Source organism: Thunnus maccoyii, chromosome 18, assembly GCF_910596095.1.
Source record: "Thunnus maccoyii chromosome 18, fThuMac1.1, whole genome shotgun sequence".
NCBI lineage: Eukaryota > Metazoa > Chordata > Actinopteri > Scombriformes > Scombridae > Thunnus > Thunnus maccoyii.
Genome location: NC_056550.1, coordinates 15,529,277 through 15,545,638, shown reverse-complemented (window position 1 = coordinate 15,545,638; position 16,362 = coordinate 15,529,277). Strand labels below are relative to the sequence as shown.

General features: G+C 40.8%; 1 protein-coding gene across 2 annotated transcripts; it reads left to right on the top strand.

The window, feature by feature from the left end:
- Positions 1-406: 406 nt before the first annotated feature.
- Positions 407-15,716, top strand: srl (sarcalumenin). 2 transcript variants are annotated; one of them, XM_042391743.1, is made up of 7 exons: positions 407-482; positions 9,201-9,290; positions 9,420-9,515; positions 10,442-10,477; positions 11,813-11,929; positions 12,371-12,604; positions 12,759-15,716. In XM_042391743.1, exons 1-7 carry the CDS (start codon positions 422-424, stop codon positions 13,568-13,570), a joined length of 1,446 nt encoding a protein of 481 aa, XP_042247677.1. In that variant the 5' UTR covers positions 407-421; the 3' UTR covers positions 13,571-15,716. The 2 variants fall into 2 exon arrangements, with proteins under 2 accessions (XP_042247677.1, XP_042247678.1); XM_042391744.1 differs by lacking the exon at positions 10,442-10,477.
- The last annotated feature ends 646 nt before the right edge of the window (positions 15,717-16,362 follow it).

The window sequence follows — 16,362 nt, the reverse complement described above, 5'->3', positions numbered from 1 at the left end:
GATGATTTTCTGTCAATCTTACAGTGACGACAAGACTCCAGTATGTCACTGCACCCAGCCAAGAAATACAGCATGTGAAAGTGAAGTATCCCATTCTAAGCTTGATTCTTTTAAACACACACATTTTTCAGTCACTGAAACAAATTTGGTATTATTATCATCACTGCAGCAGCCAGGTCTCCTTGCACTGATGCCGGGGGCTGAGCTGCAGCCTCTCTAAAAAGGAGAGTCAGCTGCTTGTACGCGTAGAGTCCCTGTGGCATGCTATGACTCCTGCAACACCTCGAATACACAGGGAACACACAGATCTCATCCCCTCCACCAGCTGCTGTGCCCCGCCTCTTCTCTCTGCAAGCCCTTTAACCTTCTTGCCTTGGTATATATAGTCTGTGTGACTATCAGAGTTCTCCTGGCAGCCATCATGAAGGGTGCAGTCTCGATCTGCTGTTTCGTCTCCCTGCTGCTTTTGCAGGCCACAGCAGGTAAGACTCAGACGCATTTTGGTCAAATATCTGGTGGCCTGTAGGTTTATGTCGGGCGGTGCACTGAGGCTATATATGTTTGTGTACAAGTGCTGCCAAAGAATGAAACAGTGATTTGGTTTAAGTTTAGAGGTGGGGGTATTGAATGTGCTACTGCCACATTTGATCATTAGTTTGATCATACAGTGACTGTTCAGATCCAGAAGATGTGATTCAGACTGTTGTTATAGTCATAGATATTAAATTGTATTACTGCCAAAAATAGTTAGTTCAAGTAGGTTCTTGTGTCCATTGTGGGGGCAGTTTAGCCAGGAATGGCATTGGCTTTTAGAGGCAGAGTATGAGGACAGTGACAGTTATGGGGACACCAGCCAAGGATAGACAGTGACAGAGACAGAAATGTTACACCAGTCTTTACCACCAAGAAGAACTATTTAAAATCTGTCCCAGTTTATAATTATACTTTTGGCACCAGGTGTTAAATGGAGGACTTAAGTGTATCTTCCTAACCTTTTTATTTTTAAATCTGAAACACAACAAATACTGTAGTGTCTGCTACTTTTGATATATGAACAAATTTCCTATCATACGTGTTGGAGAGTTTCTGAAGTAGAGCTCTTCAGGAATATTCAAACTAGAGTTCAGCCTCATGTGGACTGACAGCGTGTCAGCTGTCCTAATGCATGGCACCAGCTGATGGAAAGTCTACCCGACTAGAAGAGAACAGTCATGCGGGAGCTTGATTGGACACACGAGTCTCTTTTACCTACGCATTCATAGATTTGGTCTCTTTGCTTCATTCTTGAATTATATCCTCTACAAGTTCATAAATTATTATTAATTAAATTATTATTATTGATTTTGAAGAGATACTCCTCTTTGAAATTCAAGTCGCTGTGATGATAGCATCGTAAAGCACAGGGATTATGGCTATCTCATTATAAATATGATTACATGGAACCCATGGAATTGAATATCTTGGTGAGCTGATCACCCACAACTACTCCCAGATTATCCCAGTTGAAAATGTGGACTGGCTTATGGATCTGGACTAGAGAAGATACCCTTGTCTGTCACCCTTGTCTGTCCTTGGGGTGGCGTTCAGCTCCACAGCCTAGGGCCAGGCCTCCATATTCCAGGCTGCTGTCAGGTGTCTAAGATTGGAAGGCCTCCTGAAACCCAACACTGTCCACTATAGTTCCTCCCTCCCTCCGCTTGACTCCCCTTCCCTCCTGACTCCTCACCCCTCCCATCCCCTAGCTACCCTTTAGATACGCTGCACAGCTGCTGTCACTCTGCACTGTCACAATCGCAATTTATTCCCAGCAGTTGGCCTTATAGGGACATGCATTCTCCAGGCAGGAGGGGCTGAACTGTGGCTGCAACTCATGCCTTCATAGACCTCTTCTGCAGGCCTGTGCAGGTGTCTTTTAGTGGTGGCGTATGCATAATATTGATTTCTGCTACAGAGCACACAAGAGTTTTGATTCCAATACCAGCAGGTTATGGACAATTATGAGAATCATGAACTTCTTGCCGCTCAGTATGTAATCATTTGTGTTATTGATTGGTTTGATCGCTGTCGGGAACTCCAATGAAATAGCTAACTCTGCAGAGAGGAGCAGAAAAGGGTAATCTCCCTCTAAAGGAATGTGGAATCGATTTGCTATCATTTCATCATAGGCTGTCTAACAGCCCTGGGCTGTGCAAAAAAGCAAGTCTAAAAAGCAAAGACATTAACATTATATTCTAACACAGTTAGTTTCATTCATTGTGGATTTTGTGAGAAATAAAGCTGAACGCAGCAGCAGGGCCTACACATTGACATGGTAATACTGATGTTGTGAAATCTTACACTCATTACTGTCACATGCAAATTTGAAGACTGAAGCCAGTTGATTAACAGCATCCATCGCATTAAATGAAAGATTAGAACTGTCCACATTTTGGTGTAAACTAAGGACACCTTGACATTTGACATTTTGTAAACAAAATAGAAAAATCATTTTGGCATAATAATGCTTTGCCTACCTCAGATGTATGGTTAGACATCATTAGATGCGGGTTTAGCAATCTGATCAAACCTCCGGGTTCAGTACAGCTTGCTCCATCTGCTGTGCCAGGGTAGCTCTGACTGTGCCGTAATATTTCCTTTACAGTCATTTACCTGCATGTGTTACATACTTCGATCTTTCATGCCGAAGCAATGACCAGTGGAATCCTCTATATTTTTGTGGGTGTGAATGGATTAACATATGTTACATGACCAACCTGGTCCATGATTCTGCTCCTTACCAGAGTTTTAGGTAGATCTGACAGTGTTTACATGTAGGGGTAAACATAGGCTACTATAGTAACTGTTAGGTAATTATAAGGGTTTTTGGGTTTTTTTTGGGGGATATATATTTTTTTCTTATATTACAGCCTCATTGGAGCCTTGATTAGTTCTTTACACATGTGGTTTATACTTAAGTGATAATATTATCGATCACTGAAACAAGAAAAACGTCTTTGGACTTTTCAGTGTGCAGAAAGGAGACATGGAAAGTTAATGGCGCACAGTCTCCACGCGATGGCATGTGGCATGTCTGGGACATCCCTCTGAAGGGAGTAGTGGAAGGGACACTGAACTGTACTCTGTTACTCCACACCTCTCCTTAAGACAAGTCTCCCAGTCCCAAGGGCACCTTTCCTGGCTCTCGGAGAGGAGAGCAGGGATAGAGGCATCAGATCAACACCTCAGCGTAAAGTGTCTTTGCCCTTGCACCTTCCTTTGAGCCTGTCACTCCTCTTCGTATCCATTCGTCTGTGACCCCTTAGAGGACTTCCAATGTGGATATAGCTAACATAAGATGATCTGTAAGTGCCAGTAATAAACCTTGAGTCAGTCCAGCTAAAAACAGCCCAGCCTTTACTGTAGACCAACATGTACCCACCTTTGGATCTAGAAAGCATTTTCATGTAAAGTAACTCCGGCTGAGATCATACATTTACGGGGACTAATGTGAAATGTAGAAAAAAGACATAAAACTGGATTGTACTTGTGATGGAGCTTTGTTTCATGTGTAAAATACCTGAGATACATGGGAGACTGTAATTTGTTTAGTTTGCTAAAATCAGTACAGTATTTGACATTTATACATATATATTACATTATATTACACAGCCTGTTATGAGGGATGTCTCTCAGTCTCCAGAATGACTAACGGTCAATGCCTTAAAATAGGAGGCAATTCTGCCCCCTCTTCTATCCATCTTCTGACCCATTGTAGGGCTATTTCTGACTATGGGGGAGTACTAGCTCCACATGCTGTGCCACCTGTTGCCATCCGTGGCCTCTTCTCACCACACCCTATGCAAGCTCTCCTGACTACGTTCACACCTCTGATGCTTGCTTGAGAAAGAATTGTGTATTTTTATGGGCACAGTTTTATTATGCATAAACTAGACTCTGTTTTTAGTGAAATGCAGATGCAAAGTCCTTCTAAAGTGAGCAGGAGAATTGGCTTGTGTGTGTCATTGATGGCATTTAAATCCTTGGGATTTTACAAACCAATTGTTATGTAAAAATCTCATCCACTCTGTTTAAACTGAAAAAAATAGAGACCTCTCCATGGATCTTTCCAGTGGAACCCCCTGGCCTTTAGTTAAGGTTGCCTGAATCCCCCCGTGCTCAGGATAAATCCTCTGACTGGAGGTTCCGGCCCGCCACCCTCATCATGTTCAGTTTAATTCAATTTACCTCCACTGTGCTGCAAGCAGAACATGATCTGGGGGTTTTACACATCCTGGGGTTTTACCTAATATATACGTACAGTGTAAATGCACATGACTGCAAATACATACCAGCACACACATGCACGCCTACATAAGAATATATACACATTAGGGTTGTATGCTTTGAGTACATAAAATAATGCATATTTTTGTTCAGAACGAAACTGAGAGCTCTCAACTCAACTTGCATTGTTTTTTAAAGCTTGTCTCAATCATGTAGCTGATATGTCCACATGAGGGAAGTGCAGAGGGAAGTATAAAGCAGTCTTCTCCCCCCAGCCTTCAGGAGACAAACTTTGTACATATATCAGTTTGTATAGTTAAATTCGAATATTTGGGGGAAGAAAAATGCAGTAGAGTAGAGGGGTTCTTTAAACTTGAGCACTTTCAACCTTTGCACAGGAGTTTCACACTCAGAGTAGTTAATTGACATTGTATCTGATAATTGAACAGCATCCACATAAGGATCTATAGTTGAGGCATGACTTACTCAGCCGCTGAGGCCGCAGTAGGCTTAAATCGCCAACATTCCTACTGGATGTGCCGATGACACCAGAATGTTTCTCCAAACTGAGGGAGGGTTGTGTGGCAACGGGGCTCAGTGAGGACACATGGTCCTGGGCGCAGATGTCAGGGGTTCAACTCCCCTGGCGCCTGCAGGGTTCATTTTGAGCACTGATGCAAGGCCCGCCGTCCACAGGCAACACTGGCCTCTCTGATCTTTGCGGAGCTCTGGGCCTCAATCAGGGATTGACTGGATTGGAAGGTGTTAACAAGTTCACGGCAGTTAAGGCCCACTCAAGAGACTAGTGTTAAAAGACATGACTCTTCTTAGTGATGAGTCAAGTTACAGAAACTTGAGTAAGCTTTGTGTACTGCAGATACAATCCTATTATGTTGAAGAGATGAAACCTGTTCCTCAAGAGCCACTTTAGCCTCCAAGTTGAATCATCCTCAGCATCCTCTGATAGGTGACTTCTCTCACACTGACAAGAAAAAATCCCTTACTCATAGTGTAACTTGTCACATCTTGTGCCAGAGCATAAGCCATAACCTTAATAACCTTGATTCCTACCTGTGCCATGTTTCTCTTTGATTCATTTGACATGCAGCCAACCTGTGCCATGATCTGTCTTGAGGTTCCTATATGGCAACCATTTATTACAGATAATGCTACAAGATTACATAATTTATTGTTGTTTCTAAAGATGACAAAAATAAAGTTGTATTGCTACTTCATCAGTGCATTAAGTGTAGTGACGGGATAAAGAAGGGATGGCAGACATGGTATTATGAGTTCAAATGCATGAAAGGATAACACCCATTTTCCTTTCCATTTTAACAACCTGACAATTAAACATATTCTATATGTATATAAATATGTAGTCACATTACTGCATGTTTTTAGGACTGCAGCATTACTTATAACCTCCTTTTATTCTGGCTGCTAACCTTTTGGTTTCTCTTGTTCTTGCACCGTGCTGGGAGCAACATTACACAGGCTTATTTTTAGCAGGTTGACTCGGGGAGAATCAGCGGTGTTGCGTTGTTCCTTAACCAGAAGTGTGTCACTGCTGCTACGCTGCAAAGAAAAATCTGTTGGGGTCTAAATTAAATCTTGAGCCATATAATGTTTTATCGTGGGGGGTCTTTATTTTATTGTTTAGCTATGCACGGTTTGAAATGTTCCTTTTGGCTTCTTGTGGTGTCAAATCTTTTGATTAACTGAAAGTGCTACCTGGATTTTTATGAATGGAGAAAGGACACTTTCAATTTCTGACTCATTTGGCATACATTTTTATTGACTCCAGCTCATTTTATGATATAAATGTGTCTATATCTTAAACAGTTGTGGTGTTGTGATATAAAAAAGCTTGCTTCAGGCTTGTAAACAAACAGGCCTTCGGATGATTTTGCTGTAATTTGATACAGCGTCAGTTTTGGCCAAAGCAACGTGCAATTCTGACGGACACTTGGCCAGAAACACTAGAAGTCAATGAGCACATGGCCAGTGGCTTTACTCCAGGTTAGGGTGCAGGATGCGATTACAGTGCTACCCTCTGAGAGGGTTGAGCCTCCTCACTTAAAAATATAGTATATAGTCACCTGTAGAAAACACCGTTAACATCCAACACTGCTTTGCTGTGAGACAAACTTTTGTTGCTTGGTTCTGACACGAAAAAAGAAGCAGTTCTGTAATTATCTCTTCCAGAGAAATAATGTCATGGATTATATAACAAGCACAATCATATTATCAAAAATATGGTCATTCATTTTTGACTAAATGAGTTCCAGCGCTCAACATGAATTGTTGTGATGCCAGAGAATGAGGTTTTGGAGTATTTCATGGAATATGGCTTTAGGTTGTACCTCCTCTGTCACCTCCTGACCTCTGACACTTCTTACTACCCAGAATCTGCCGCTAATTCAAATACAACCTTCTTATGTGCAAAAAAGTCCAATAGCAAATCAGGTGTAATGACAGCCTAATGATTATAGTGTTATTATTTGGTGTACACCAGAGGAAAGATGCAAACTATAAAAGCTCCTGGACCTGTTTCAGCTCAGTATGATGTAACTGAATGAAAGAAACCTGAGCTCTTACTGCAGTGTACATAAAATTATTAAAGTTTGTCCCATAGGCCTAAGATGACTTGACTTGTAACCTGATAAGAAATCTTTAACTTCCCTCGAGTGCTTCACTTTGTGTTTTTTTGTGATGACTATTATGCCATTGGCAACAGTGCTAACTTTTCATGATTTCTGATCCTCCATGCAGGCATTTTTATCTGAACATTTATTGCTAGTTGCAATAAATGTCATTTTCTATCAACTTTCTTCTCTAACCTATTTCAAGATCAAGTCAAGGATTGATTTTGAATTATGCTAATATGTTTCCTGCACCAGTAAACTGAGTTTAACTGGGATGTGCTGACAGGAAGTATGCAGATGATGTGTTTATATAACAACATCAATATTCAGATTATGGCATGTGTTTTCTGATTTACAATTCAATGACTGCAATTAACTGCCCCACAGCTGCTACTATATCAGCTTTAATATTCCACTAACATGCTGCAAATGCCTTTAAAATTCCCCCACAACTCTATTAGGGGAGTGTCTGGTAGCTTGGATACTAAGGCCCATAACCCCCCAGGGCATGGAAGTGTGAACGAGGAAGACTTCCCAACTACTCCTATATATAGCTCATAACCACAGCAGATTTGTCTGAAGCAGGACAGTGTGAGAGGCATCACAGGGACGCCTGCTCTGAGACCTGGGCACACAAGGACAGGTCTTACAGACTGATAAGTCTGTGATTGGTTGGTAAATATAGAAGAGAAAAGACAGAGGATTGCACATCATTGTCTCATGTATATTACTGACTAGAACACTCAGTCCAGCTCTGAGTTCTCCTCCTGGTCCGAGGTGAAATGGGGAAGTCCCTCACTCTGTCTGTCTGCCTCTCTCTTATCTTTGCCATTGTTATAAATCCCATGGTGATGCCAAACAAATGTCTTTGTCTGTTTATTTTCAGCGTTTGCTTTCTAAATTAAGAGCTGATTGTACTAACAGCTGTGATCTAAGTAATCCGATATGCTCAACACTGGACATGACACACTGGTGAGCGGATACGTTCTCTCGGATTCTCTCTCTCTTTCTCTCTCTCTCCTAGTCACACACACAACTGATATATTATTACTTTTATACATTTTGTTATTAACATTATCAGTGTGGCTCCTATGAAATATGCATATGCATGTTTAAAATGTTTTTTTTTTTTACCTCATGACTAACTAACAGAGGGATTAGTCAAAAGATTTATGAAACATTCCTGAAAGCAGTTATCTATATGGTTGGTAGTTTAACTCTCATCTTCTCCTGTTCACGTGTTGAGGGGTCCATGAGGAAGATACTAAACCCCAAATTGCTCCCCTCGTGTATGTATACTGAGGGACTGAAATGTTATCTGCCTGGGACCAAAATGCCAAATATTATGTGTACATTGAAAGAAATTCACACATAATAAATCTCCAAAAAATTAAATAATAAAATATTTTTTAAAACAATAAAGCTCAAAATAAATTTGGATTAAAACAATGAGATTATTTTATCCTTTTTGTAGATTTCTTTTGTGTGTTTTAAGAATACCATTTAAAGGTCATTTAATTACATATGATGTTATAATGGATCAATTTTCAGTACAAACACACATAAAATTAGGTTAAGTGTTGTTATTCCCAGTTCAATAGTGAACATTTTGCTAATACATTCAGTATGAACATTTTGTGACTGTTTGCCTCTGTTCATATTCATTGCTGAAAAGAACCACACAGCAGGGTATCAATACTGAAGGAAGTCTGCCACACTGAAAGCACCAAAATGATATCAGTTATTCATTGTGGTCATTCTTTCCAGACACTTGGTATTATAAAATATTGGGTTGGTGCTAACATGTACAGTGAACACTCTTAAGGTTTTGTATCTAATAGATAGCAGTAAAACAGAGGAGAACTAGAAGAAAAGACGATGTCGAAGAGCCTTTTCCTGCACAAGGAGCTGCAGATGAAGGCTTGGGTGGCAAACGTTTGATCATGAGACAGCTCAGATGTCTGATATGTCTGAAACGGATGACACCCAATGTAAAACTGTCCTCCAGCGTTTATTACCAAATGTCTCTGTGTTACACCCAGCAGTTGTGACATATATAGCGAGATGTAGGATGTATTGATTGATGCGCAAACAGAAAAAAACAACATCACTTGCCTCAGTAGCAAAGCTTTATTGATCACATATGACAAACATATAATGAAACTGTCATTCAGTTGGTTTTCACCAAATCTGGCCACCTGGGTCCACTTCCATCACTCCTTTATCAGACCATTAAAGAGACACTGAGAACTTGAACTGAGTTTAATTTTGTCATTGTTGTTTTTACAGAGGAAGATTTCATTTCTGCCCTGAGAGACAGATCTCACATCGATGAGACGCTGCGACTTGCAGCTGAGGAAAAATCGGGAGACTATGCAGGTGAAAATCAGAGATGTTTCAGTAGACTAGAAACATGTACTAGAGCTGGTAATGTGAAAGAAAAGAAGAGAGAAATTCCTCATGCTAACATCTTTATTATTCTTTCCCATCATCCTTCTTGTCCACCAGCGGCTCTGGAGAGGTTGCGGAAGATCTACCACACATCCATCAAGCCGATGGAGCAGGCCTACAAGTACAATGAGCTGAGGCAGCATGAGATCTCAGGTATAACCAAGGCTTCAACTTCAACTGCACTCTGCTTCACTTTCTTCCGTTGTGTGGATTTTTTGTTTGGGTTGCTTTAGTGACTGATTTGTTGACTTGTTTGTTGACATGCAACATCTTTACACTATCAACTCATAAAAATAGCAGGATCTTGTACTTTTTCACTTCTTGGGGCTCTTAGGGCTCTTCTTCAGAACCACTGTTATATGAAGGTATGGACTGCCTGTGATATTTCTAATAGTAGTAGAAATTTTGTAGGCTCTAGAGCATAAAAATTGTGACAACAAATGTAATCATACCCAATTGTATTCAGTTTAAAGTCCAACTTAAACTGAACTTAGCTGTGGCAATGCAGGCTTTAGGGAAAAGGTAAAGTATCATCTTGTCTGTATCACTCCGTTCATGCTACTTTTAAAATATTTCTTCCCCTTTTCTTCTATTCATTTTTTACACATTTTTGTAATTTCCCTGTTTGATTTTTAAATGACTTTTTGCACTATTTCTCCACAGTAACCTCAACACAGTACACTGAACTGCCAAGAACAAACTCTTTTTCACAATGAAATAAATCTCACCCTCTTGCGGCTTTCCAGGCTTGGCATAAAATATCATTTGAGTGCCATGCCTTGATATGAAGTGTTATTTCTCACTGTACAGAGTCAAAAACTGGGCAATCAATCAGATTCACATCTTCCATTTATGCAGAGATTGACATGTTTGACACATCAAGTCAAATATGGGACTACATTCCATTATCTCCCACCCATTCATACACATTGTTACTCTACCCCTTCCCTGTTGCTTCTAGAAACCTCACTCCCTCACTGAGCTCTCCTCACTCTCCTCCACTTCCTGTTCCCTTCACTTCTCTGTACTCCATCCTCTTCTGTTCCTTCCCCATCCCCTCCGCTCCCCTCATCTAACAGCCTACTCCGGACGAACCCTGGGGGACTCAGCCACAGGTGGGTGTGGGTGGGACTTACCCATGCATGGCACTGCCTGAAGTGCTCAGCCCCTCCGTTTCCCCCTTCATTTGTCTTCATACATCTGTGAGTCACTTAGATCAAAATGAACATTGTGCTGCTCTCTATGGGTTGAGTTTTTCAAGCACGGCTCACTTTAGATGATGTGTGGTCAAAGTGCTCCATGAGTGGAAGCATCAACCCATAGAAGGAGTGCAGTGTGAGTCTAAATTGGTTGTACTCTTTATGTCACCACTTTTATCTTTGGTGTCATAAGGATTTCTATTCATATCACTTTGGACAGCAGTGTTATCCAAGGAGATTACTCAAAGACATTTTGGTTGTCACTTCAAATTTTTTAAAATTACCAAAACTCTAACTTCTTACTAATGAATTAAAAGGGAAGAAATGTGCATATACAGATTATCAAAAGTTCCTAAAATATGAATTTTTAATGTCTAGGTAGTATATTATGTATTTAATGAGAGACTACACAGAAAGTTGTGTAGTTAGGGTGTAAAATGTGGGGGGTTGCATGTGCAGTTCTGGCTTCAGCAAAGGATGAACAGGTTGGAGGAGGGGACACTGGTGGGGAAGGGTGGTGAGCGTTTGGCTAGGAGTGAACTGAATAAACACACTTTCTTCTTTATTTTCTTTTTTAAATTTTATTTTAATTGAACTATTTATCATTCTTTTGTGATGACATTTTCTTTTTTTTTGCTTTTCTTCATATGTTGCTGAATTCATGCAGGTTTGGACCAACACAGCAGAGCTTACCCCTACACACACATACACACACATATGTCAGCCTGCTATGAGACACACAGCTTGCTTTGAAAGCCTTTCCCTCTTGAGTCTTTAGTCATAGTATGGACACTGCCTAACTATGTGTCACTGAGACATGGCTGCAGCACTTCACTGAGCTTTTTATTATGCTATTAAATATGCCTAACAGCTTTGAGACATTTTTCTTTACCCATATCCTTTTCTTTTCCTCTGGATTGAGAGTGACAGTGTTATTCTGATGTGCTTCTTGGTGTCTCTCAGAATTAAAATATAGTTCATCCCAAAAACAATCCCAGAATATATTTGGGATGGATTGTTGGTTAAAAAAAAACTATCCTTTCATGAGGCATAAAAGGAAATGGAGACTGCAGCACAAGCTCTAAGGCCTTTTTTCATCAGAAACAAATACAATTGCGTAGTTTTGCAGATCCCTACATCTCTCTGTGTAACTTAATTTCACATATAACATTTGGGATGAACTTGAGAGGTTCTCCATCATCATTTAGCCATCCTACTGAGATTTTAATCTTTGTCATCTTTTATTCACAGATGGAGAAATTACCTCCAAGCCCATGGTGCTGTTCCTGGGACCCTGGAGTGTAGGCAAGTCCTCCATGATCAATTACCTCCTGGGCTTGAGCGACAGCCCCTATCAGCTCTACACAGGTATGTTACACACATTTTCTTTTTAAAGTAGTAATCAACAATGTTTAATGTTGTAATCTACAATTCAGGCTGAGCATTCAGGCAGATACCCAATGTAAATGTCAAAGAGAAAGATGAAGTAACCCTAAAATAGCATCATAAAACCAAAAGGGCCACTGTCTTTTGGTTTTATGAGAGGCAACTGTCTTATCTAAATATTACAAGGTTACATGTGTGAGTGTACGAGTATGTCATTCTGGCTATCAAGTAGGCAGATCCATCACATGATACCATTACATGCATTTTGTTGAATTAGATCCATCTTAAGGAGGCTCAACAATGATTTTTGGCAATCTAGTACCTCTTGCTCAATTGATTTAACATCTTATCTCATCTCTGTGTGGATCTATTCAGATTTTTTCGTGTGTTCTTGCTAAACTCTTTTTTTTCATGAATCTTCAGGAGCTGAGCCTACTACCTCTGAGTTCACTGTAATTATGCACGGGGAGAAGATCCGCTCTGTTGAGGGCATTGTTATGGCTGCAGACAGCTCTCGCTCCTTTTCTCCCCTGGAGAAGTTTGGCCAAAACTTCCTGGAAAAGCTGATTGGTATTGAGATGCCCCACAAGTTGCTGGAACGTGTGACCTTTGTAGACACACCTGGAATCATTGAGAACCGCAAGCAGCAGGAGAGAGGTAAAGCACGAGGCAGAAGATTTTACCCTCAGTTTTCAAATTTTCAGATACATTAGAACTTCCTCATTAATCAATTTTACTCGTGGACGTTGATCTATGTGATGCAACTCGGTATTTAGTTGTAACAGTTACTTATGTCTCTTCTTCGATCTAGGCTATCCTTTCAATGATGTTTGCCAGTGGTTCATTGACCGTGCTGACCTGATCTTCGTGGTGTTTGACCCCACCAAGCTGGACGTTGGCCTGGAGCTGGAGATGCTCTTCCGGCAGTTGAAGGGTCGTGAGTCCCAGATCCGCATCATCTTAAACAAGGCTGACAACTTGGCCACCCAGGACTTGATGAGAGTCTATGGAGCACTCTTTTGGAGCTTAGCTCCCCTCATCAATGTGACTGAACCCCCTCGCGTCTACGTCAGCTCTTTCTGGCCATATGACTACGCACCTGACACCAGCCGTGAGCTCTTCAAGCGAGAGGAGATCTCCCTGCTCGAAGATCTTAACCAGGTGATTGAAAACCGTATGGAGAACAAGATTGCCTTTATCCGCCAGCATGGCATCCGCGTGCGCATCCACGGCCTGCTGGTGGACCGCTATGTCCAGACCTTTAAAGAGAAGATGAGCTTCTTCAGTGACCCTGAACTAGTCTTCAAAGAGATTGTGGACGACCCCGATAAGTTCTATATTTTCAAATCCATCCTAGCCAAGACCAATGTCAGCAAGTTTGACCTGCCCAACCGTGACGCTTACCGTGACTTCTTTGGCATCAACCCAATCAACAACTTCAAGGCCCTGACGGCTCAGTGTTCCTACATGGGAGGCTGTCTGCTGGATAAGATTGAGAGGGCAATCACCAATGAGCTGCCCGCCCTTCTGAGCAGCATTAACTCTGGCAAGCAGCCTGGCCTGTCCTCCTGCGAGGCTACTGGCTGTGGTGAGAAGCCAAAGAATCGCTACCGAAAGAACTGAGGAACACCAAATAACTTGAGTGGGGGAAGTAAGGAGATAGAGGAGGTGAAGAAAAGGGCTCTGATGAAAGCCAACCCTGCTTTTGTCAGAATGCCTGTATTGTATTGAGGAAAGGAGATTTTTGTTTGTGTTTTTTTCCTCAGGAGAATATGGCAAGGTGCATTTAGGGAACTGTGGGGATGAGGCAGATAGTGGTAGGGAAGGGTCATTGTTTGAAAAGGCAGCTTAAGGATACAAGTGCTGAATAAATGAGAACATGCCACTGATCACTGAGCTTTGTTAAAATACATGCCCTCCTCTCTCCCTTGCACAATCACAGTGGACTGTCTGGGATTTTGGGGATTGGGGAAGTAATGATGTGAAGAAAAACAGAAATGGAAAAAACGATAAGCTAGAGCAAATAAAAATTGAAAATCCTGATACTAAAAACAGTCAAATACCAGCTCCCTTGTATGTGAATAAAACAGGAAAGTGGAAACAGGTGTTGCAAATTTGTGTTGTAAAATCCTGAGAATTGCATTGCAGCAGGTCAATTCCATAAGCTTCATAAGCTGTTTTTGAAGTAGCCTTTTTGTGGGTGCTACACAAAGCCTTTGTGTTTGGGTAGTTATGCAAACCTTTACTGCTGACATAGATTAATCTTAACCCTGCATGTTAGTGGTAACATCTTATTTAACAGATGTCAGTTTTGGTGCGTGTATTTGCCTTCTAACAAACTCATGTAACATTTCCTTATGTTACTGAAACCTGAACCAACCCTGCCATGCAACAAATGAGGCCTTTTTTTCTTAGTTTTATATGCTCACCGGTCTTGGTTGTTGACAACCTGTGAAATGAGCACTGTGATGGAAGCAGAGGTCAGGGTTCAAGAGTCAGAGTCTTCAGAGTGGGGAGGGTACGTTCATCTGCTTCACTTCTTAAACTGTTCTTACTGTTTTTGTTTGATTCTATAAATTTGCCAGTCTCTGGCAGAAATTCAATACTGTGTTATGAATTATTTTTTTCCTGCATCAATAAGCTTCCCAGCTTTTTAAGTTGAATGACCATAAGAAATAACACCTGAAAGATGTGTTTAAATTATAGCTGTCTTTATCCATTTGTTCTGCCATTACTTCTGCAGGTTAGAAATCTATTTATTGATTTTTTTTTCTGTGTAAATTTTCCAAATGGGCATTGAAATAGGCTGTGTATGTGTACTGAACAATCCTGCTGTACAATTTTATGAACTTTCACTTCAAAAATGTAACTGTCATTGATCATGAGATTTCTGATGCCCGGTTTTCTCAGCTTGCTTAAGTTGGTCTGGAGGTGATAGAGAGGGAAAGGTGAAGTGGAGGACTCGTGAGTTGACCCCTGACCTCTGTGGAAAGAAGGAAGCCCCAAATACTGACCCTTACACATCACAACTGGTTTGGAGTGATACATGTCCTAGCCAGCAGGTTCTTATGTAAGCCTACCTCAATGAACTTTCTAGGTGTATGGCATCGTGAAACTGCTTAAAGCAATAGTTCAGCATTTTGGAAATACACCTATTCGACACTGAATTATTTCTTGAACGGGCGCAGTAACTTCATAGAGTCTTGTCATTACAATCAGTTGGTCAGGCAGCCAGGAAGTTCCTGCGCCTGGCCAAGAAATAGTCTGGCACATAACCCCTCTTTCATGTGTCTCTCACTTTGTTTTTATATGGATTAAACAAACAAGATATAACAGTGAGCTTCAGAGGTGCAGGTAAGTGAATTTCATTATCTTTGGACGGAGCCAGGCTAGCTATTCCCCCCTGTTTCCAGTCTTCATGCTAAGATAAGCTAACCAGCTTCTGGCTCCAGCTACATATGCCATACACATATTACAGTGGTATTAATCTTCTCATTTAACTCTTGGCAAGAAAGTGAATAATCATGTTTCTCGAAATGTCAAACTATTGCTTTAAATATAAAGTCCTAAATCCTCAGAGCACAAGTAGGTGGTAAAGAGTACAGCTCCAAAAAGCACCAAGTTAACTCATGGACAAATGCACTTCCAATTCCCTCTGCCTCCTCCCCCACTAACCCCACAGAGAAGAGTCTTTTCCCAACTAAACTCTGAGGCATAATGCAAATAAATCTAATGAACAAACTCCAATTAAACTTAATTTTCTCTTTGAGTGTGAGTGCTCCACAGGATGTGTTTAGTATGTTTACACTGCAGATCCAGAACATGCCCACTAGAGAGTGCTGTGTAAAAGTGTAAAAAATATATATATATACAGACCACTAACCAACACTCATCATGGCAACAGTTTATAGTGGAGTGATAGCCCAGGCTAAACTAGTGTTGTGTGGTTGTGTTTTTAGTATGTTTCAGTATCAATCATCTTAATTTACCTGTGAATTAGATTTGGAAAGGATGTGTGTCCCATTAAAGTAGTTGCTGACTCACTTTTTTTGTTTTGGTATCAAATTTAAACCATTCTTAGCCATATTGGAAAGCTTGATCATCAAGAATAAAGATTTCTGATTGACTAGGTTAAGTGAAACTTTGTGGTTATTCTGATAAAATGATCAATTCCCAACTAGGAACCATTAAATAAGGAAACAGAGAGATTAGTTCCTGTAGCAAACTGATTTTTTTTCTTCTTTTCCTCCCTCTCTCTCTACCACTATCTTACTGCAGCCCTCTATCACATCTCTGTCTCCATTCATCTCTGTTCTCTCTGTTATACCTTGTCGCCAAGAGTCTGAATACTCTGAGGGTCCAATCTGTCACATTTGGGCTTGAAAGCATGGTTTTATCCTGCAGCTGCATTGCAC

Bases quoted from the DNA above. Each gene is read 5' to 3' on its own strand.
- srl (XM_042391743.1), top strand. From the start codon at position 422: ATGAAGGGTGCAGTCTCGATCTGCTGTTTCGTCTCCCTGCTGCTTTTG. The intron at 483-9,200 runs GTAAGACTCAGA...TTGTTTTTACAG, and splicing joins GCTTTTGCAGGCCACAGCAG to AGGAAGATTTCATTTCTGCC. The intron at 9,291-9,419 runs GTGAAAATCAGA...CTTGTCCACCAG, and splicing joins AAAATCGGGAGACTATGCAG to CGGCTCTGGAGAGGTTGCGG.